The following is a 22,998-nucleotide window of genomic DNA, read 5'->3' on the forward strand; positions in this document are numbered from 1 at the left end:
TTAACTGGGGAGGGGGGCTATTAGCACCACTTTTTTCACAGATGGGAAAAAATAAAAATTAGGGGATTGTTTTCTCAACTGAGGTGACAACTTTAGAAGGTTGAGGAGGAGGAGGGGGGGTGGAAGGCAGAAAATTCCAACTTTGCAAAATAAAGTAGGTAGACTCTATTAGGCAACTTATTCAGCACCATTGAAAAATATATAGCAGATCATCAATCTCAAGGCATTGTTGAAAATATTTATGATTTCCACCATTCATCATCTCTTGCTTGATCTCTTGATGACAACTCCCAAACAAAATTACTCGAGCTGTAAGCCTTCGAAAACCCTGCAGGGAAATTCAATTTTCAACGTATTATCGAAAATTTAACATGTTTGAAATACATAGTGAATCGACCTTCAAGAAAGTTCATATATAAACCCAGAATCTTAGGTTAGGACATTGATTGGTTAGGGAAACGAAAAACATTAGATAATTACCTCCAACTCGGATTTGGAAATTGAGAAAAATGCATCAGAAATTAAGGGACCGTCTGAATTGAAGAATCGTTTAAATATGAAGGAAGAAAAATAATTATTCATTAAATTTTGAGAAATGACAAATAGGTACTTACCATTGATTAAATTAAATTCTCGAAAATAGAAAGCTCAATTTTCATAACTTCTAATTCATTCCAAGAAGTATATTCGTCTCCCCCCCCTCCAGTGTTCCTTATGAAAATGTGTTTTTCTTTTCAATGCCAATAAGTAGCCATGACCTTATCATTTTATGTACTTACGACATTGTCAGTAAATCGTATTTCGTCGCTGATGTTACGTCGTTACTAGATACCTTTTATCTCGTGGTGGGCTCGTGTCCCTATAATCATGCCACATCTTGGATTCGTAATTTTCGCATTTTCAAGCATACTTTCGCTAACCAACGGATTCTCTACACCGCCGTCTACTCGTATAATAAATAATTGCCAAAATGGACCTAGCTCGAATTCAAACCTAAGAAACGAAAAAGGACAACCTGCTGAGAATTCATTGGAACATGAAATCTACAGATTAACCGATGAATTATCACCAACCTCTTACGAGCTGAGATTGGTGCCTGATTTGAAGACCTTCACTTTCGGCGGTAAAGTAGAAATCTCGATTCGAGTGAAATTTACCACCAATAAGATCATTCTTCATAGCAGAAATCTCACTGTACAAAGTGTGAGAGTGTTCAAAATTGATACATCGAGGATACTCGTGAACACCAGTTACAATTTAGATGAATTCAACGATCTGCTGATCATTGAGACTTCGCAGTGTTTGCCTTTCAGCACAGATTACATCATTGTGATCGAATTTCAAGGTGTGCTGGGCGATAATTTTAAAGGATTTTATCGCAGTTCATACACCATCGGGTCTGCAGAAAAGTAAGTTTTCCTGTTTAATTAGATAATTTTACAAGAGTGAAAAATCCATTTTTAAAACAAAAAATACTTGATTATTATTTTTTATCGATCCTAACACAATTTTCAGATGGATAGCAGTAACTCAGTTGGAAACAAATTATGCACGTCGAGCATTTCCTTGCTTCGACGAACCTCGTTTCAAAACACCATTCACAATTTACTTAGCATGTTCTCCAGATCAATTCGCTGTGAGCAATATGCCCATGGAAAGTCGGCTACCTTCTGAGTAAGTTCACAGATTTTTTTATAGCAAGGGACCATTCATCCTCATTTTAATTGTGTCTGTAAAATGAGCTAGCCTCCCACAGGAAAGAACTTAAATTCAGCACAAAAATTACCAAGTAGTTGTTTTGGTTTATTTCACACCCATTGAACCGAAGTTCACGAAAGACGATTTGAATAATAGGGCTCGGTTGGATTTTAAAGTCATTCCCCCCTCCCCCCAATGTTTTTAGTGAAAACGAACAGTTCAAAATTTTTCAAAAGTGACTTTGCAACTAATCAAAATGGGGTAAAATTTTTCAAAAAATTCAGATATTTCGACAAAAATTGCTTTTCAGTTTTTTCGAAAAATTTCAAGCCCTAAATTGAGAAAACATTTTTTAGATTTTTGAAAAAGTGCCGTTCAACCTATCAAAATTGGTTAAAATTTTGCGAGAAATTCGAATATTTCGACGAAAATGAATTTTGAGTAATTTCAAAGAATTTTTAGTCGGAAATTGGGTGGTAGTTTTTTAGATTTTTGAAAAAAAGTAAAACTAGGTATTTATCAAATACCTATGTAAGTTATAAAATATGTCATCAGAAAATAAAAAATTTCTATCAAAAATTGTTTGAGGTTTTTGAAGTATTTTGAGCCCAAAATTGTATCACTTTTTTCCAGATTTTTGAAAGAGATAGTCAACTATATCAAAATTGATGATGATGTACTTATTTTTAAAGAATATTTTTGAGCTAAAAAGTGGGTCATGATTTTTAATAGCCTGCTTTTGAAGAAGAAAAAATATGCATCTGGAGAATCATGGTCTACTTTAGTCTTGAAAATTCTTTAGAATCACTTTTAAAAATGTTTTCGTCGAAATACTGGAAAATTTTGCAAAATTTAAACTCAATCATAACCTTGGTTTTGAACTCCAAATTCTTCAAAATTGCTCAAAAATTATCATCATCCAAAAATAATGATTTTAATACCTAATTCTTCAAAAAAAAAAATGGTCAATCTTGATATGTCACAAAACAACTTTTCAAAAACTCCAAAATTCTGAAAATCATTACTTACTCAATGATTAATGTTTGAAATTCTTCAAAATTGTTCCAAAAAATTTTCGTCGAAATATTTGAGTTTTTTGTAAAACTGTAACCTATTTTGTTAGGTTGCATAACAAGTTTTTCAAAAAATTCAAAAATGATGACCCTGCAATTTATGGCTCAGAAATCTTCAGAGCTGGTCAAAAAACCACTCGGTGTCACTTCCAAAATCGGCTCAAATGTGGATAAACTCGTTAAACAGGTCGAGTGTAATATACAACTCGATTTTAAGCTGCCCAACTTCATATTTACGCCTTCTGGAGCAAATTCAAAATTCTGGAGAAATTGAAAAATCGCGCTAGGGGCTCCAGAATTGCTGGAAATGGTGAAATTTGGATTTGGGGAATTATTATTAGTTTTGGGACTTATTTTGACCATTTTTACTGATCAAGTACGTACTTTTTTTAAAAAAGCATAAATCACCATAAACAGTCAATTTTGAATTTTCAAAAATTCGCCAAAAATCAAAAAATGAACTTGGGCAGCTGAAAATTTGGTTTTAAGGGTTTTAGACTATGCTCTTTTCAAAAATCGTGGTCCCGTTCAAATCGGAGTGTGACACCTCAAGAGGCTCCCTTGTTAGAATTCTTCAGAATTGTTTTTAAAATTTTTGACGAAATATTTGATTTTTTTGGAAAATTTTGACCCATTTTGATTGCAGTTGCATAACCAATTTTTCAAAAATCCAAAAATGTTTACCCAGTTTTTGACTTAGAATTCTTTTAAAAAGGTTTTCATGGAAATATTCGGATATTTCGAAAAACGTTAAACCATTTAAATAAGTCGGCATAAAAATTGTTTTTAAACTCAAGGAATTCCCTGAAATCATGACTCAATTTTCGGCTGAAAATTCTTCAAAAATGCTCAAAAAATTTTTGTTGAAGTGTTCAAATTTATTGCATAATTTTTGGCCACTCATTTTGATAAATTGCGTAAAACTTTTTGAAAAATCCCAAAAAGCATAACCCAATTCTGGGCTTGAAGTTCTTCTGAATTGCTCCAAAAAATTTTTTTTGACATGTTTGCATTTCTCATAAAAATTTAATCTATTTAAACATGTTGCTTGATAACTTCCTTTTTCAAAAATCTCAAAAATCCAAAGATGACGAAACACTTTACTCAAAATTTTTCAAGGGTACTCAAAGATTGGTTTTATTGAAATGTTTGAATTTTTTTTTAATTGAGCCATGTTTATGGGTTGCATGAGAACTTTTTTCAAAAATCTCTCATACCTAAAAATTACAACTCAATTTTTGGCTAAAAATTCTGGAAAATTGTTCAAAAAAGATTGTTGTTGAAAAATTTTGTATATTCAGAAAAATTCTGACCCCTTTTTTGATGGGTTACATGACAACTTTTTCAAAAATTTCAAGAATCATGGCCTGGCCCAATTTTTGGCTCAAAATTCTTCAAAATTGCTCAAAAAGATTTTCGTTGAAATAGGTATTTGAATTTTTCGCGTAATTTTAACCAATCCTTATAAATTGCGTCGCACGCCACATTTTCAAAAATCCCAAAAATTATGATCCCATTTTTGGTTTTAAATTCTTCAAAATTGCTCAAAAACATTTACGTTGAAATATTTGAATTTTTCGCAAAATTTTATAACCTGCTCTCATAAATCACATTCCACTTTTTGAAAATATCGCAAACAATGGCCCAATTTTTGGCTCAAAATTCTTCAAAAATGCTCAAAAACATTTTTATTTGAACACTTGTAAGTATAGTTACATTATTTGTTACTTCATCTGTTGCAATACCTAGCTCGATGAGTGGCGCAGACCGTCTATGGGTGAAATTCCAAAAATCTCCAGCTATGCCTACATACTCGGTATCGTACATGGTATCGGATTTCTCCTACATCACCGAAACAGGAGGCAATAATATACGCTTGATCGCGAGAAACAATACCCTTCAGAAAGGCATCTACGCTTTAAAACAAGCCATCAAAGCACTCAAACAACTCGAAGGATACATCGGTATTTCGTACAAGTTGCCAAAACTGGATCTCGTAGCTGTTCCAGATTTCTCCAAGGGTGGATCTGAAAACTGGGGTGATCAGAATTGGGGTACAGGAAGCTGGGGCATGATCACTTTCAGGTAAGCTTTGAGTCACAAGAGATGATCAAAGGGGTAATCGACTAATCGTACATATTAATAAGTACCTAATGTTTTTTTTTGTTTTTTTTTTGTTGCACTTACAGAGAACGTAGCTTGCTCATGGATGAATCAAGGAGCAGTGCTAGACACAGACAAGAGATTACTGAAACCATCACTCGAGAACTCGCTCATCAGTGGTTCGGAAACTCGATTACACCGGCATGGTACAGTTACTTGTGGCTCAAAGAGGGAATCGCTCGTTACCTCGGAGCATATATAACAGCAGCGGTCAGTAGATACATTTTTTTATTGTTCATTGCCCAAAATCAGCTTGAAAAGAAGCTGTACCTATTTTTAATACATACTCACACTTGGACGAGAAGTTCAATCTTATTATTTATTAATTTTAAACGATTACATCCTGACGAAGGAATGAGCTCTCGATTACTAGAAAAATATTCCATAGGTACCTACTTAAAAAATACGCAAAAAAACACATTGTTAGAATTAGCACGAATTAAAGCGTTAGGTAACGGGCGCTGAACGATAATTTGCCACTTCCTGACTAAAAATCATCGCAACGAGTTATATGAAAACATATGTAACTTACGAATATATCTGTTTCAGCTCGAACCAAATTGGAACCTCGATCATTTATTTGTGGTAGAAAACGTGCTTGTGGCTTTAAAGCGAGACAGGTTCGCTTTAAGACCTTTGACGACCACGATTCAGAAAAATTTCGAAATTGGGATGATACAAGATACCATAACTTACAACAAAGGTGGGCGTTATCTTCCCACGAGGAAGATACAGATATATACCTAATAATGCAATCACATAAATGTGTACCTACTTCATTTTTTTTTGTCAGCTGCCTCCATACTCAGAATGTTCGAACACATGTTATCACCCAACACGTTCAGAAATGCACTCCATCGTTTCCTCAGCGAAGGGTACGTCGTACGTAGGGTTATTTAAAATTTCAATATTTCATCCACGAATTAAAAATTTAAATCATCTTTCCAGAGAAAAAATTCATCGAGGTGTCGTAATCGAGAAAAACCTTTTGGACGCATTCGATATCGAATCACAACGGTTTCCGGTCAATGTACCACCTCGTTTGTCGATTACTGAAATAATGAAAGGTTGGACTGAAAACAATGGATATCCTTTGATCTCTGTCAATCGTAGTTACGACGATGGAAAAATTAATATCACTCAGGTGAGATTTCATTTCTGACGAAGAGATGGTGTAAAAAATGTAGGCACTCAATCATACTCTTTATTCAATTAGTCACCTCATACTGTCAGGAAATTTCCTTCACCTATAAAGAACCAAAATTGGATAATACCTTTGACCTATACGACGAAATCTAAACTTAAATTTGACGACACTAGACCTACCTTATGGTCTTTGGCTGATGGTCCGATACGATTATCAGAAAATATTTCAAATACCGACTGGGTTTTGTTCAATTTACAACACGTTGGTTTGTGAAATAGCATTTTATTTATTTTTTATTCAAATTCAGAAACCTAAAAAATGAAAATAAAAATAATAATTTTCAAATCATTTGCAGGACATTATAGAGTAAACTACGACCGGACGAATTGGAACCTGTTGATTGATCAATTAAAGCAAGATCATCGAAAAATACACGTCTTGAATAGAGCTCAATTGATCAGCGACGCGTATTCTTTAGCTCAAGAAAAACACTTGACTTACCAAGTGGCCATAAAATTAACAGAATATTTAGTCAATGAGACTGATATGATACCTTGGTATGCGGCTATTCAACAATTCAACCACTATCCATTGCGAGACAGATTAAAAACGGGAAACAGTAGCGATAGATTTTTGACGGTAAGATTCCTGAATTCAATTTGGCTTCTGTCGTAATTCCTCTGGTGGTAAGTTACGACAACCTAAGCAACGTAAATGTAAACCGGTTTGTAGATTTTGAGAATTGAAGGCGCAACTCGAACAGCTTTTCAAGTATTACAAGTACATAGATGAAATTGGCACCCATGGCAGGGTTTTTAAAAGGATCGAGTATAAAAAGCTTATTTTTATTTCACTGTGGTTAAATTATTCAAAGTGTTCCAATGCCTTCAATTTTAAACGGTCGAGACTCGAGAGGATATTCGATATAAACACCATGAGTTTAAGCTGCCAAAACTCATTTTTGTCCCCTGCAGTGCAATTTAAAATTTCTGAAGAGAATTTGAAACTTGACCTGAGGAGGTTTCAAAATGGCCAAGAAGTGATAATTTTTTGAAGGATTAATTGTGGTAATGAAGGACGATGGAGAGGAAAAGTGGGGTCAAAATGCAGTTAATTCATAGGATTAGGTACCTACTGGTTTATTCTGTGCAGAAAAAATACTTGAATACAAAAATAAAAAAATTACAGTCAAATTAAGCACGGCCCAAAAGAACTCTTAGGGCAGTTACTACATATTTAGGAAGTGTCGTGCAAAAAAAAGTGGCTTTAGTAGTGAAAGTAGACACGTTTTTGCACCAGGTTCTAAATTACTGAAATTTTTGGTAAATTACAAGGAATTTTTTTATTTGGTTTATTAATAAATTAAGCACATGGAAATTTTTGGTGAATAAAATTACAATTGGTAAATTACAATGACTGGTAATCTCCTTCAGACCAGTAACTGGCCACTCTGGGTAAATTACTGATCATTTTTGCTTAATTACCCGCAATTTTTGCCAAATTGCTATCCAATTTTTTGGTGAATTACAAGGAATTCTTTGGTAAATTACTTGTAATTCCTTGGTGAATTAGGTAGAGGTGGTTGCTTGGTGAATTACTGGCAATTTCTTGATTGAAGAACTGGTAATTTCTTGATAAAATACTTTCTACTTTGGTAAATTACTGGTAATTTCTTGGTGAAATACATCAAAATTCTCGGTAAATTACAGGTGGTTTCTTGGTAAATTACTGGTAATTTTTTGGTAAATTACTGATAATTTTTTGGTAAATTACTGGTAATTTTTTGGTAAATTACTGGTAATTTACAGGTAAATTACTGGTAATTTTCAGGTAAATTACTGGTAATTTTTTGGTAAATTACTGATAATTTTTTGGTAAATTACTGGTAATTTTCAGGTGAATTACTGATAATTTTCAGGTAAATTACTGGTAATTTTCGGGTAAATTACTGGTAATTTTCAGATAAATTGGAGATGATTTCTTGGTAAATTACTGGTAAATTTCGGGTAAGTTGGAAGTAATTTCTTTGTAAACCCAAACTGCTGGTAATTTTTTGGTAAATAACTGGTAATTTTTTGGTGAATTACCTACAAGTAATTTTCTGGTAAATTGGAGGTAATTTCTTGTTAAATTACCTGTGAATTTAGGGTAAATTACTGGTAAATTTAGGGTAAATTGGAGGTAATTTCTAGGTAAACTACTGGTAATTTTTTTGGTTAATTGCTAGGTATTTCCTGGTAAATTAGAGGTAATTTCTTGGTAAATTACTGGTAATTTTTGAAATTACAAATGAAGAGTGATATTCCAAAACTCGCTTTGTCCATTTTTATCAAAGTTGGGTTTTCAGTGGTGCCTGGTAGATGAAGTATTAACTCACATTCCTACATCATCAACCTACCAAAATGAGGTGTTAAACTCACATAAATAGCCAATTCACTAAAAATTAAAAAAAAATTAATGTTCCAAAACACGTTTTGTCCATTTTTATTGAAATTTTTTTCAGCAGTATTTAGTGGATGAAATGTATACCTACATTCCTACATCATAAATTCACCCAAATAAAGTGCTAAACTCGCCTAAAAAGCCAATTTACCCGTTTAAAGGGAAACTGTTTTTCCTCTCTCCTGAAAAGTTGTGAAAATGGACAAAGCGAGTTTTGGAATATCACTCTTCAAGTACATATCTTGATTTGGTAAATTACAATCAAATTTTTGGAGAGTTGTTAGAAAATTTTTGGACAAATATAGGTAGTTTTTAAAAAATTACAAAAAGCTAAAAAAGAAAAAAAAAGAAACGCCTGAAAATGGTTGTTGATATGTTGAATGACCAGTAAATTGTTTGGTAAAGGAAGTTGAAGTGAAAGAAAAATTCGTAGAGATTTTTTAGTAAATTGCTTGAAATTTCTGGTAAATTACCCAGCAAAAATAAGTGGAGATTTTGATAAATTACTGGTAATTTTCTTGTAAATTACAGCTGATGTTTTAGTAAATTACCGGCTATTTTTCAGTAAATTTCTGGTAATTTGTGGTAAATTCCTAGTCATCTTTGAAAATTACTGGTAATTTTTGGTAATGAATGGTAATTTTTGGTAAATACCGGTAATTTCTGGTATTTTTTTAATTTTTGGTAATCATTCTTTTGTAATTACTGGTCATTCTTAAAATTATGTAACTTTTGGTAATTTCTGGTAATTTTTGGTAATTACTGGTAATTTTTGGTAACTATTGGTAATTTTTGGTAACTATTGGTAATTTTTTATAAATTACTATGAATTTTCCTGTGAATTGGTGTTGATTTTTTGTTGCTTGACTGTGATAATTGTTCTCCAAACAACTGATAATTTTTGGTAAATTAATGGAAATTTTTGTTAACCATGGTTCATATCATAACTTTATTTGGAAAGAAAACTTAAGCCATAAACCTTATTTTATATATTTTTCTGTTCGAACTTTTGGATCTACCTAGTTTTGTTCGAAAATCAGTCAAGGGTCAATTCGATTTTTTTAATCTACTATAAGCTGTATCTATCTTTTTCCAAAAATCCGTCGAAAGCTCAAAAATAAACCCGAATAGGCAGGTACTTAATAAAAGTTATTGTCACAAGGTGGTTTTAGAGCATGTTCTTTCGATCTAACTTGATGTCATGTAGTCCAAATCGAAATATACCACATCAAAAGTTCCCTTGTATTTGTAAATATCTAACATATCAGTGGGTTGCTGCCATATTACCGCTTACCAGGCGAATTATTCGAAATCGGTCACACAATACGCGATATAATCTCGTAATTTTTGTTTAGAATTACCTTCACAATTTGTTCAAACAATCATTCAACAAGATCGGATTCGAAATCAAGCCCAACGATAGCCACGTTACGAAAATCGTTAAACCAAAATTCTTAGAATGGGCTTGCAAGCTAGACGTAGAAGACTGCATAAGAAAATCACTCGAAGAGTACGAGAAAAATAAGGCTGACCTCACCAAGTAAATGAGATCTCGGTTCACTCATCATAATAAAATCAATCGATCTAGAAAAAAAAATTCATCAATCCTCGTTTATTTTCTTTTTTGCAGAGTCCAAGCTGATTTAAAACCAGTGGTGTATTGCTACGCTTTGCGTAACTCTACCGATCAACGAGCAGTTTACAAAAATTTATGGACTATGTATACAAATTACGATGATCCTTTCGAAAAACATAAAATTCTCGCCGCTGTGCTTTGCGCCACAGATACAGAAGTTATCAAACAGTAATTACCTACTTATTATCACAAATCCATTGATCAATTTTGAATTGATCGCATATTCGATAGGTAGAGGTATGTAATAACGTAGATAACCAAATTGTTGTTTCCCTGTTATAGGACACTATCAAAAATAATCGATCCGAAAAACAAAGAAATCCGAAAACAAGACCAGATGCGTTTCATAGATGCATTCGCGTGGCACGGTCCAGCAGGAACTGCAGTGTATGAATTTATGCTCGAAAAATTGGATAACACAACGTAAGTACGGAATGATGTTTTTTCACTTCGGTACTTGTAGATATAAGTTCATGAATTACTCTTCTCGATTTAGGCAACTTGACAGCGATGACGTTGAATTTTTAATACTATTGCTCAGATATACATCAGACGACAACACTGAGCGTATACAACTGGTAATTTTGTAATTTTTTTGTGAATATAAGTATTATAGGTACCTACTGTAAGAAAAAGTTAACTTTTTCATGATATGATTGCAGAAGAAAGATTTGGGCGTTAAATTTAGCTCGCTGGATCAAAATAAATATGGTGATCTTACTACGGTAATTAAACAACTGCTAGGAAACGGTATAAACATGATGGAGCGCAATTCGAGAATACTTGAACGCATTCAGAAAGAAGCATTGCAATTGAATGAATAGGTAGTTGGACATGGTCAAACGGACACAAAACAATTATTCCAAATTTTACTTATCATCATTTCTGTGTTTGATATACGCCACCTGGCCTTAATTTTACTCATCAAATACCTACATACAAAGTTAACGCATACTGTCTTTTAGAAAATGGAATGTCATAAGGAAACTCATTATTGGAAATTATTTTCATTCGACTGTTGCACTTCCAGTAATGTCTGAATAAAATCAACACAAATAAAGTTGATTTGATTTGATTTGATTTGAATTATGACGTAGAATTAAAAAAATAAATAATCAGCACTTCAGGTACAAAAAAGGGGTGGGGGATGGAATCCTCAAATAGAGCAAGTGATAACAGATATCGTGTGACATAACATTTTCAAGGTTTTTGGGGTTGCTGAGTCCGAATATGACATTAGTTTTTTAATCTGACCCTCTCAACCCCCACCACGAGCATCCCAATTTAGTCAGAAGATTTTTTAAAAATGTGATGATATCGAGTGACACATCATTAGTTAATTTTTTGGGACGCCGCGTCGATTCCAAATATTAGCTAAAGTTTTTGAATCGACCATTCCAGTTTTCATCTCAGGTCCTACTTTGATTCTGTTTGAAGATGAAAAAAACGTGCTGTCAGGTTCTCAGGGGTAGCGATAGTGTGAATATTAGTAATTCGATCATATCAACCCCCATCACAGATATCCTAGTTGTCTTTTGGACATGCCCTTGTAATTTTTACTTGAACAAAATATGCACAATAAAAAGAGCGTGCAAAATGTATTTACCACCCGTCAACTAAAGTGCATTTTTCGATTTTTGGTGAATTTTAAAAATCAAATTTAACCCAAAAATGAAAAAAAATCAAAATTTTACCAAATGGACCTAGAAATCTGAAATTTGAGATATGCCCTATTTTCTAACTGCCAAATCGATTGGAAACGGTTTCAAAGCGTTTATGAGCAGTTCTGGAGCCTCCAGCAGATTTTTGAAACTTGAAATTTCCACAAAATTCCATCAAAAATGTTGGGAATTCGAAATTTACGCCACATTCCAACTTGGACACGCTATGAAGTCGACTGCTGGTGAATTTCAGTCATTTGAGAGCTTCCAGAAAATTTTGAAAATTCTTGGAGCCTCGAGTAGATTTTTTCAAACTTGAAATTTCCACAAAATTTCATCAAATGCAATCGAAAAGTCGAACTTTATTCCGTAAACTAATTTCAATACTCTATGAAGTCTACTGCAGGTGGATTTCGAGTCGTTTTGGAGCCTCCAGCGACTTTTTGGAAATTATTGGAGCCTCCAGCAGATTTTTCAATGCTTGGAATTTCCATAACATTTTATCAAACAGAGTTGGAAATACAAAATTTATCGTGCACTCAAATTTTAACACGCTATCAAGTCGACTGCTGGTCGGTTCAAGTCATTTTGGAGCCTCCAGCGACTTTTTGAAAATTCCTAGAACTTTTAACAGATTTTTGATGTTTTTCCAGCTGCATTTGAAGAGTGATATTCCAAAACTCGCTTTGTCCATTTTCACAACTTTTCAGGAGAGAGGAAAAACAGTTTCCCTTTAAACGGGTAAATTGGCTTTTTAGGCGAGTTTAGCACTTTATTTGGGTGGATTTATGATGTAGGCGTGTAGGTATACACTTCATCCACTAAATACTGCTGAAAAAAATGTCAATAAAAATGGACAAAGGGCGTTTTGGAAGATTATTTTTTTTTTAATTTTTAGTGAATTGGCTATTTAGGTGAGTTCAACACCTCATTTTGGTAGGTTGATGATGTAGGAATGTGAGTTAATACTTCATCTACCAGGTACCACTGAAAACCCAACTTTTATAAAAATGGACAAAGCGAGTTTTGGAATATCACTCTTCATTTGATGAAATTTTGTGGAAATGTCTGATTTCAAAAATCTACTGGAGGCTCCAAAATGACTGGAAATCCACCTGCAGTCGACTTCATAGCGTATTGAAATTAGTTTAAAGAATAATTTCGTTTTTCCAGCTGTATTCGATGACATTTTGTGGAAATTTTAAGTTTAAAAAATTTACTGGAGGCTCCGAGAATGTTCAAAAGGTCGCTGGAGGCTCCAAAATGACTAGAAATCCACCTGCAGTCCACTTCATAGCGTATTGAAATTAATTTACGGAATGAATTTCGTTTCTCCGACTTCATTTGATGAAATTTTGCGGAAATCTCAAGTTTCAAAATCCTACTGGAGGTTTCAAGAATTTTCAAAAAACCACTGGAGGCTCCAAAATGACTTAAACTCACCAGCAGTCAACTTCATAGCGAGTTTGAGTTGGAGTGCAGCGTGAATTTCGAATTTCCAACTTCATTTGATGAAATTAAATCTGCTGGAGGCTCCAGAACTGCTCAAAACGGTTTGAAACCGTTTCCAATCGATTTGACAGGTCGAAAATAGGGCACAACCCCAAATTTTAGCTCTCTAGGTCAATTTGGTAAAATTTTGATTTTTTTCTCATTTTTGTCTTGAATTTAATTTTCAAAAATTCACCAAAAATCGAGAAATGCATTTTATCACTTTAAATTTTGACTGGTGATACATTTTCACCTGCTTTCTCGATCTAGATTTGACCAGTTCAAAAAAACATTGTGCAAGTTTTTTTTTTTGAAACTAAAATCTGCGATTTTGGCTGACCTGTCAATCAAAATTAAAATCTTCCTCAAGAGTCCCCTGTCCCTGAAGATCAGCGAGGAGGGGGTGCGATTTTTACAAACTACCCTGTGCATATCTTATATCATTCATCGCGTAAAAAAGGTTGATAATTTACACCTACATTACAAAATTCGTCATTCACGACACAGACCAGTAGGTACCCACAAATACATCGAGTTCTTTCGAAAACACCGTGTCCAGGCTATTATCGAACTTTTGACAACCAATCATTACCTAACACGAACGTCATCGTGGTATTTACATAGGTACTTATTTATCACGAACAGTGAACACATTTACAGTTTTAAAATATTATAAGGGTAGAAAAACACCTCCGAGCTATCATTAACATAGTGTCATCTTACTTATACGTGTGTAAGTCTATATAGGAATGAATTCCATAAACAATCGATACATAATTGCTCGACCTCCAAAAGTAAAAAAAAAATAAAGGCCTATTATTTAAATTCGAATCGAATGGTGGCATTTTCTTCATAATATTATAGTGTTATAGTCGATCGTGTTTATGGTTATAAGGCTTAACAACTGTAGATATAGTGAAGTGTCAGTTCGAGAATTTTTTCGTAGGCTTCATACGAGTAAATTATAATTTATTGAATTTTTTGCTCAACTCAGTGGTCACAATGAAGATTTTGGTAAGTTGTTCTTCATTTCACGATTTTTTCTTTTTTTGTGTGTGAGGGCGTTAAGTTGAAAGAAATTGAAAAAAATATTACTTTGAGGATAACCAGCCAAGATTTAGAAGGGATTTCTTTGGATTTGGAATTTTCAGGATTCTAGGTACCTACCTATTAAATAAAATTCATGTTCAAAGAAAATGAGAAAATATTTTTACGTGGTAGAAATTGTAATAAAAAACCGGTTTTTTGGAACGAGAATTTTTTTACATATCTGTACTTCGTTTTTCAAAATAGGTTCTCTCAACTACAAGGCGAAATCATTTCAATATTTCTTTTTTGCCTCTTTCTATTACATACACGAATTTTTATATTTTTTAAAACCACAGTCTCTATCTCATACATAATTAATATTATTATCTATAATTATGTAGATATAATGAGAAAAACGATTTTCCGCAGCTTTTCACGGTATGCTTATTAACCACCATTTTGGCAACTTTGGCCATGCCTCATCATAAATTCCATCATCGAGGAGGCTTCTACGGTGGCATCAGCGGTAACATTGGTTATGGTTTTGGTTACGAACCACATTACCATCACGAATATATTTATCCGCCGCCAGTACATCGTCATACTGTCATCACATCTTATCCTGATTTTCTAATTTAAATCAGTGTGATTGTGTATTGCTTAGATATAGATATTAAACGAGTCAATATTTCATTTTTATCGATTTTAAGATTATAATAACCGCAAACAACGTGGTACATAAAACTGTAATTTGTGAATTTTTTTTTTTCAATACTCATACGATGATATAGGAATCTTATAAACATGATTTCCATGTGTGAGAAATAAATATCTACGTTTAATAATGCAACATTTTTCAATTTTTTTTAGATCTACTTGTTCAATAATACAACCACCTTCCTGCTCTGTTTGAAAATTTGGCATCTCTTTTAGGAGGAATAAGGTCTATAGGTACAGATGAACTCTATTACGATACCTATACCTACGTATGTACGATGCTGTCTAACGTTCACATGATATACATAAACTACGAAAATACTGGTTTTTAACTTACTCCTCCAAGGCAAAACGGTCCAGTCTACGTCATAATAATAATTTAATAATATACACAATACTATCGATATCTACGTTCTTGCTCTTCGAACTATTGCAATTATGACGTCAATTTTAATACGAGTATGGCAAAACTCAAAATGTAGAACAGATCGAACATTAATTTTGATTTTGTCAAGAATAACTGAGTATTTTTTTTTTTTTTTGAAAGCATAATAAATAGTAAATCAAGGTGTCTGCTTGAGCCAGATCAAACAATTTTACAGCTTCACCACACTTGACCAACTCTGATTTCACAGAAACCGAAATATATTAAAAAAAGATGTCTTCCAAAAAATTAAAAACTCGAATTTTCAAAATTTAAAAAAAATTGCCAATATGGCGAATTTTTAGCTTTTTTAAAAGACGTTCATTTTGTCGAACAAAATGACATAGGTACATACTTTACATTAAAATTTTTAAAAAAACTAACTATGCGAAAATGATTTAACTAAAATGACCAGTAAATTGATAAACTTCAACTTTAAATTCTGTAAAATACGAGATTAAACTTGCGATAAAATTGAGAAATGGATCGTAAAAATGGTTCAAAATTGTAATAAAATTTGTAATTTTATACAAGTTTTAAGATACCTAAACTTAAAATTCGATGAAGTTGAACAAAAACTGTATGATAATGCGACAAAAACACATTTATAAAGAATACCTAAAAACTGTTTAAAAATTAACAAAGTTATGAAAAATTGCCTAAAATTCAAAATGTCTTTTAAATCGCTAAATTTTCGTCAAAACTGCTGAAAAAGCTGTAAACGGAATTCAAAATGATGCAAAAAGTTATAAAATTAAAATTGTAAAAATTTCACTAAAACATGTGTTGATTTCTAGGTGAACCATTCGCGAACGAATTGAATAATTTTTGATAGTCGGGGAGCCCGCTTAAAAATCTATTGCACCCCCTCCCCCCCGGTCAATCCTCCGGGATGACTTTTTTCTTCAAGCGGGAGTCCTAAGGAACATTTCTAGCCCTTGTACTCAAAAAAATGTGGTCCTACTTACAAAATGGCGGCCATTTTGATTGACAGGTCAGCCGAAGTCGCAGATTTTGCGTTTTAACATAAGACTTGCACGAACTTTTTCAAACTTCACAAAGGTAGATCGAAAGATCATGCAAAAATTCATTACCTGTCAAAATTTCAAGTGCTAAAGTGCGTTTTTCGATTTTTGGTGAATTTTTAAAAATCGAATTTAGGCCAAAAATGAGGGAAAAATCAAAATTTTACCATGTTGACCAAGAAAGCTGAAATTTGGGATATACCCTATTTTCGACATGCCAAATCGATTGGAAACGGTTTCAACCCGTTTTGAGCAGTTCTGGAGCCTCCAGCAGATTTTTGAAACCCGAAATTCCCACAAAATTTTATCAAATGGAGTTGGATAGTCGAAATTTACTCTGCAAACTAATTTCAATACGCTACGAAGTCAGCTGCAGGAGAATTTCAAGTTGTTTTGGAGCCTCCAGCAATTTTTTGAAAATTACTGGAGCCTCCAGCAGATTTTTTAAACTTTGAATTTTTACAAAATTTCATCAAATGGAGATGGAAAGCTGAAATTTACTCTACACTCCCATTTTAACACCCTCTGAAGACGACTTCAGGTGGGTTCAAGTCATTTTGGAGCCTCCAGCGACTTTTTGAAAATTACTGGAGCCTCCAGTAGATTTTTGAAAAATAAAATTCCCGCAACATTTTACCAAATGGAGCTGGCAAGCTGAAATTTACTTCGCAAACTAATTTCAATACGATATGAAGTCGACTACATGGTGGTTTCAAATGGTTTTGAAGCTTCCAGCTACTTTTTGGAAATTTCAATTTTCCAGAAAACGCCATACGACGATTTGGATAACCGAAATTTACTCTCTAAACTAATTTCAATACGCTACGAAGTACTGCAGATAAATTTCAAGTCGTTTTGGAGCCGCCAGCGATTTTTTGAAAATTACTGGAGCCTCCAGCAGATTTTTGAATTTTGAAATTTCTCCAAAATTTCATCAAACGGAGATGGAAAGTCGAAATTCATTCTGCAAACTAATTTCAATACGCTACGAAGTCGACTGCTGGTGGATTTCAAGTCGTTTGGGAGCTTCCATGCGACTTTTCGAAAGGTCTATTAAAATTTTGTAAGGATTTCGAGTTCTAAAAATCTGCTGGAGGCTCCAGAACTGCTCAAAACGGTTTGAAACCGTTTCCAATCGATTTGGCATGTCGAAAATAGGGTATGTCCCAAATTTCAGCTTTCTTGGTCAATTTGGTAAAATTTTGTTTTTTTCGCTCATTTTTGGCCTGAATTTGATTTTCAAAAATTCACCAAAAATCGAAAACACACTTTAGCGCTTGTTGGTAAATCATTCGTGAACGAGTTGAATAATTTTTGGTGGATCATTCGCGAACGAATTGAATCATATAAGTGACTCGTTCGCAAACGAATTGATCAATTCAATTAATTTTTGGTGAATCATTCGCAAACGAATCAATTTGTATAAATGACTCGTTCGCGAATGAATCGATTCATTTAGTTACTTTTTGGTGAATCATTCACGAATGAATTGAATAATTTTTGGTGAATCATTCGCGAACGAGTTGAATAAATTTTGGTGAATCATTCGCGAATGAATTGATTCACATAAGTGACTCATTAGCGAACGAATCGATTCCTTTTATTGATTTTTGTTGAATCATTCACCAACAAATTGAATAGTTTTAGGTGAATCATTCGCGAACGAATTGATTCGTATAACTAACTCGTTCGTGAACGAATGAATTCAATTATTTAGTTTTTGGTGAATCATTCACGAACGAATTGAATAATTTTTGGCGAATCGTTCGCGAACAATTTGAATAATTTTTGTTGAATCATTCGAGAACGAATTGAATAAAATTTGGAGAATCATTCTCGAACGAATTGAGTAATTTTTTATGTAACATTCGCGAACGAATAAAATAAATGTTGGTGAATCATTCAAGAGCGAATTGAATAATTCTTATTCACAAATCATTGAAACAATCAATTCGTTGGCGAATGTTTTGCTCAAAATGTATCTGTTTGTACGCGAATGGTTCTTTCAAAAAATTACTCAATTCGTTCATGAATGAATCGGCAAAATTTAAATTTTCTCATATTTCAATCGGCGAATTTTCAGTCGAATCTCTCCCCCCCCTCCACGGACACCCATTAGCTCTCGACGGTCGCGGTCCTGTAGTTGATTGTTGAACTAAAAAAATCAAAAAAAATCGAAGACTTCTTGAAAATTTTTGCAAAAAAGCTGAATAAGAACAAGATAGCATAACACACGAGCAAAATTCAAGACAAAAACAAGAAATGCCGGATGATATACTCAATCACAATTTTGTTTACGAATTTTGCGAAACCGAGGCTACAAATAATAATATTTTTCGGGTGAAGTAAAAAAATACATAAATAAAATAGACGGAACCCCAAAAACCAATTTTAAGTAAAAAAAAAACAAAAAAAAACGTACGATTTACTGGCAGGAAACCCAGATCTCCTTAATCGGGCGCCCAATAAATCCATTCAATTAATATTCTGTTTTAAAACACCTTGAAACACTGGCGTGATTTTTTGCCAATTCTTCGTAATTTTCTTTTTGATCTTGAGAGTAGTTTTTTAGCTGCGAATCGTTTATCAAATTACCATACCTATTTCATTTACGATTCACATTGTATATCTATACGAGTAGTATACTCACACGTGTTTATTGAGAAGGTGAGGGTCGTGGTAGGTGTGTAGTTTTTATACCTACGAATAGAGCTTGTTTTTCTCAATTGTTTACGGAAATTTAAGATCGATAATTTCACAGATAGGTAAATTGCCTACTATTAATTATTAATATTTATTATTTAATCAATTTTCCTTGTTGGATATATATTTGTTGATACGTATATCGTTCTGGTGATGATAACCTATGCTCTTAATCTGAACTAAAATATTCTCATGGTTACGAAAACAACAAAATATCTACGTACTTACTTTATTCAAGTACATAGATATTGTTATCTCTGAAACCAATACATATTGAGTATAATGTATAAGCAATCATATCAACAATATAATATGTATCATGAAAAATGTAAGTATAAATTCCAATATGATATACAAAAATTGCGCAATACTGCAAAATACGTTAGGTAGGTATTTCCCAGTTTGAAAAAATTTGAAAAAAATCATCCCACATATACCTAAGCTTATTCAAACAGATTGTTTTTTTTTTCCTGTACAAGGGCTCATCACATTATGTAGATGATTATCGTATCAAAAATTCAAAACAGTCGAGAAATGCTTCCAAAAACAACAATTTTTATGTTCATTAATGTACCAGTATAAGTAGGTATCGAGTTTGTTGATGTTTTGATTTTTTTTTCGGAAGACGAAGAAATGTCGCACCTATAAAATAGTAAACGCGTCATCGAAACATGGAACCGGAAAAACAACACCAGTATGAGTAAGTATCTTGTTCCATGTCTCCTCTATACCTTCTTCCATTCAATCGGCAGACATTCCGGTTTATTAGCATCTGTACACGTACGAAAAAGCTATCAATATTTATGTGTGTACGTTTACTATGTATAAGATGAAAAAAAATTGCACTATTAACATGCAAATACATTCGTATAATCTTCGTAATCGTATAAGCGGAATCAGTTTTGAAAAAAAATCGCAATTTTTTTGTATCGCGACTTGAAGGAGAGTCACGAAGATCTGCTGCTGTGCCCAACCCAAACCGCTTTCAAATTAGGTGTGCAAAATCAAAATCTCTTCTAAAGCACGATCGCTGATTAGCATTTGGAAATACCCGGCTTCTTTTTGCTTTCTTTCTGAGAAACAACTGTAGTTTTATAACGAAGCTCGATAAAAAAAAAAAAATAGAAAAAAAAATAACCGAACGTGTACTTTATCAGATTGAAAAAGATACGACGCAGATGTGCCAGGTACAAATGTACAACAGCACAAATGCGATGATAATTTTCTCAATTTTTTTTTGATGAGTACAAAAACGATGGAAATGCTTTGAAAATGATATTTGAATCTAGAGGAGGTGTAACTGTGTGAGTTTTAGTGAAACAAAACTGTCCCGTTGGACACGAAGACATAGAACCAACTTATTAAACACTTTAAATTTAAAAAAATTTTAAAAAATTAAACAAGATGTCCAGTCTATTAAATAAAATACTTTTCCTTGATTTTTCCAAGATTTTCAGACCAATGTTTCCCATTTTACAGAAAATAGTGAGGGAAAGGGGGACAAATTTTTTCACAAGTCATCAACCCGTAGCAAACACTTTTATCAAAGTATGTGAAACCACTTTGTAAGTAAAGTGAGAGGTGTTTTTTTAAAAAAATGCATGTAAAATAGAAAAAACTGACGATTTATCTGGAATTTTCACGATTTAGGGTCATGAAGGATTAAAGTTTAAGGTAAGATATCGCAAATTGAAATTTTTTTATTTTGGCCGTAAATTGCGTTTTTGCAACTACCCCAGAAAAAATCGACTCGAGGTAATTGCAAAAACGATTTTTTTTTTTTTTTCATTTTTGCCCTTACCACAAATATTTTTTTGCCCTAAATAACTTGAAAATGGTTCGAAATTACAAAAAAAATAAACTTCCACAATCACATGATGAGTTACACTTTAGAGAAGTGATTAACAGTTTTACTGAATTTTAAAATTATTGCTCCTTTTTAATGTCTTACTAATATATTTGACGAAAAATGTAGTTCTATGACGAGTTTTTTACATAAAAAACACCAAAAATGATCAATAGCTGATTTTTTGTTAATTTTAGGGTCATTCCACGTCAATTGGACCAAGAAGTGGTAGGTGGGTTCGGCGATTTTTTTTAAATTTTTCCTGTGGAAAGACCTTCCGAAGGGATGACCAATGGCGCAAATCGCAGCCCTCTAGCTCATTTTTAACGGCAGCCAGGGGGTGTCAAAGTTTTCAGTGAACCTAAAATATCATCCATTTCAGCAGTGGATTGCTCGATAACCGCGATACCTACAAAAATGGAACTTTTTCTCATAGTTAGAGGTTTTGAAAAACTTTTTGGTGATATCATAAAAATCAGTGTTGCCACTTTTTTTCGTACAAAAAATTAGCTCAAAAAGTTTCAAAACGTAATTTTCATATCGTTCCGACTCTCAAAAATTCTGAAAAAAATATATTATGGACAACTGTTCATGCTGAATAACATATTAAAAAATTGGGATGGTAACTTGTAACAAAGTCGATTTAAAAAAATTTAAAATTTGCGAAAAAATGCGATTTTTTGATTTAAAACATGAGAAAAAGTTTTGATTGGTAAAGTTGACCCATTTGATCCCAATTTTCACGTATCTGTTGAAAAAGTCGAAAAACCCCTTCACTCGCTGAAATTAACTCATCACAAAAAAATCAAAATTCAAAAAAAAAGCAAATTTCATATTTTTTGCTATGAGTGAGATTTTTATCAACTTTTTCATGAAATACGTCAGAAAGTGGTCAAAATAAGACAACTGAATAAATTTAAACTTTTTTTAATGTTTGAAATTGAAAATTGAATTTTTTCAAATTTTGATTTTTTTGTGATGAGTTCATTTTATTGAGTGAAAGGGGTTTTTTCAACTTTTTCAACAGATACGTGAAAATTGGGATCAAATAGGTCAACTTTACCAATCAAAACTTTTTCTCATGTTTTAAATCAAAAAATCGCATTTTTTCGCAAATTTTAAATTTTTTTAAATCGAACGATATGAAAATTACGTTTTGAAACTTTTCGAGCTAATTTTTTGTACGAAAAAAAGTGGCAACACTGATTTTTATGATATCACCAAAAAGCCTTTCAAAACCTCTAACTATGAGAAAAAGTTCCATTTTTGTAGGTATCGCGGTTATCGAGCAATCCACTGCTGAAATGGATGATATTTTAGGTTCACTGAAAACTTTGACACCCCCTGGCTGCCGTTAAAAATGAGCTAGAGGGCTGCGATTTGCACCATTGGTCATCCCTTCGGAAGGTCTTTCCACAGGAAAAATTTCAAAAAAATCGCCGAACCCACCTACCACTTCTTGGTCCAATTGACGTGGAATGAACCTTTAGCGAGTTTTTAAAAAAATAATTTTTCAACATTTTTTCATTCCCCTAAAAATTTTTTTGGGAAGTGGAAAAGTTATCGAATTGTTTACCGAATCAAGACCACGAATACATCAAAAGTTAGCAAATGACACGTAGAATACAGTGAGTGTGTTGAAAATGCAAAAAAATAAAAAAATAAAAAAAAATATCGCCCACTTTTGCATTTACCCTAACATAGGGTAAATGCAAAAGTCGATTTTCAAATTTCAATTTTCTCCACGATTTGTGGACCAAATTGTACCAAAATTTTACCATTGATAAAGAACCCCTTGAAGTATAAGTGGTACAAATTTCAACTTCATCCATGCAATATTCTTCTTACAACGCCTTCTCAAAGTGTCACTAATCAAGTGCTTTGCAATTACCCCACTCTACCTTACATAATGAAAATTTCGATGAAGTAAAGCGAAAGGCTGG

General features: G+C 33.0%; 1 protein-coding gene and 1 long non-coding RNA gene across 2 annotated transcripts; both read left to right on the forward strand.

The window, feature by feature from the left end:
• The first annotated feature begins 763 nt into the window (after positions 1-763).
• LOC135847646 (aminopeptidase N-like) lies at positions 764-11,234 on the forward strand. The gene is made up of 14 exons (XM_065367279.1): positions 764-1,409; positions 1,516-1,674; positions 4,521-4,856; positions 4,961-5,144; positions 5,484-5,637; positions 5,728-5,809; positions 5,883-6,078; positions 6,151-6,346; positions 6,437-6,720; positions 9,879-10,063; positions 10,154-10,327; positions 10,442-10,582; positions 10,656-10,737; positions 10,822-11,234. Exons 1-14 carry the CDS (start codon positions 868-870, stop codon positions 10,981-10,983), a joined length of 2,877 nt encoding a protein of 958 aa, XP_065223351.1. The 5' UTR covers positions 764-867; the 3' UTR covers positions 10,984-11,234.
• A 2,410-nt stretch (positions 11,235-13,644) lies between these two features.
• Positions 13,645-15,190, forward strand: LOC135848501 (uncharacterized). The gene is made up of 2 exons (XR_010559365.1): positions 13,645-14,325; positions 14,770-15,190. It is a non-coding gene; the product is annotated as an uncharacterized LOC135848501 (long non-coding RNA).
• Positions 15,191-22,998: the final 7,808 nt, after the last annotated feature.

This window comes from Planococcus citri, chromosome 5 (assembly GCF_950023065.1).
Source record: "Planococcus citri chromosome 5, ihPlaCitr1.1, whole genome shotgun sequence".
NCBI classification, from domain to species: domain Eukaryota; kingdom Metazoa; phylum Arthropoda; class Insecta; order Hemiptera; family Pseudococcidae; genus Planococcus; species Planococcus citri.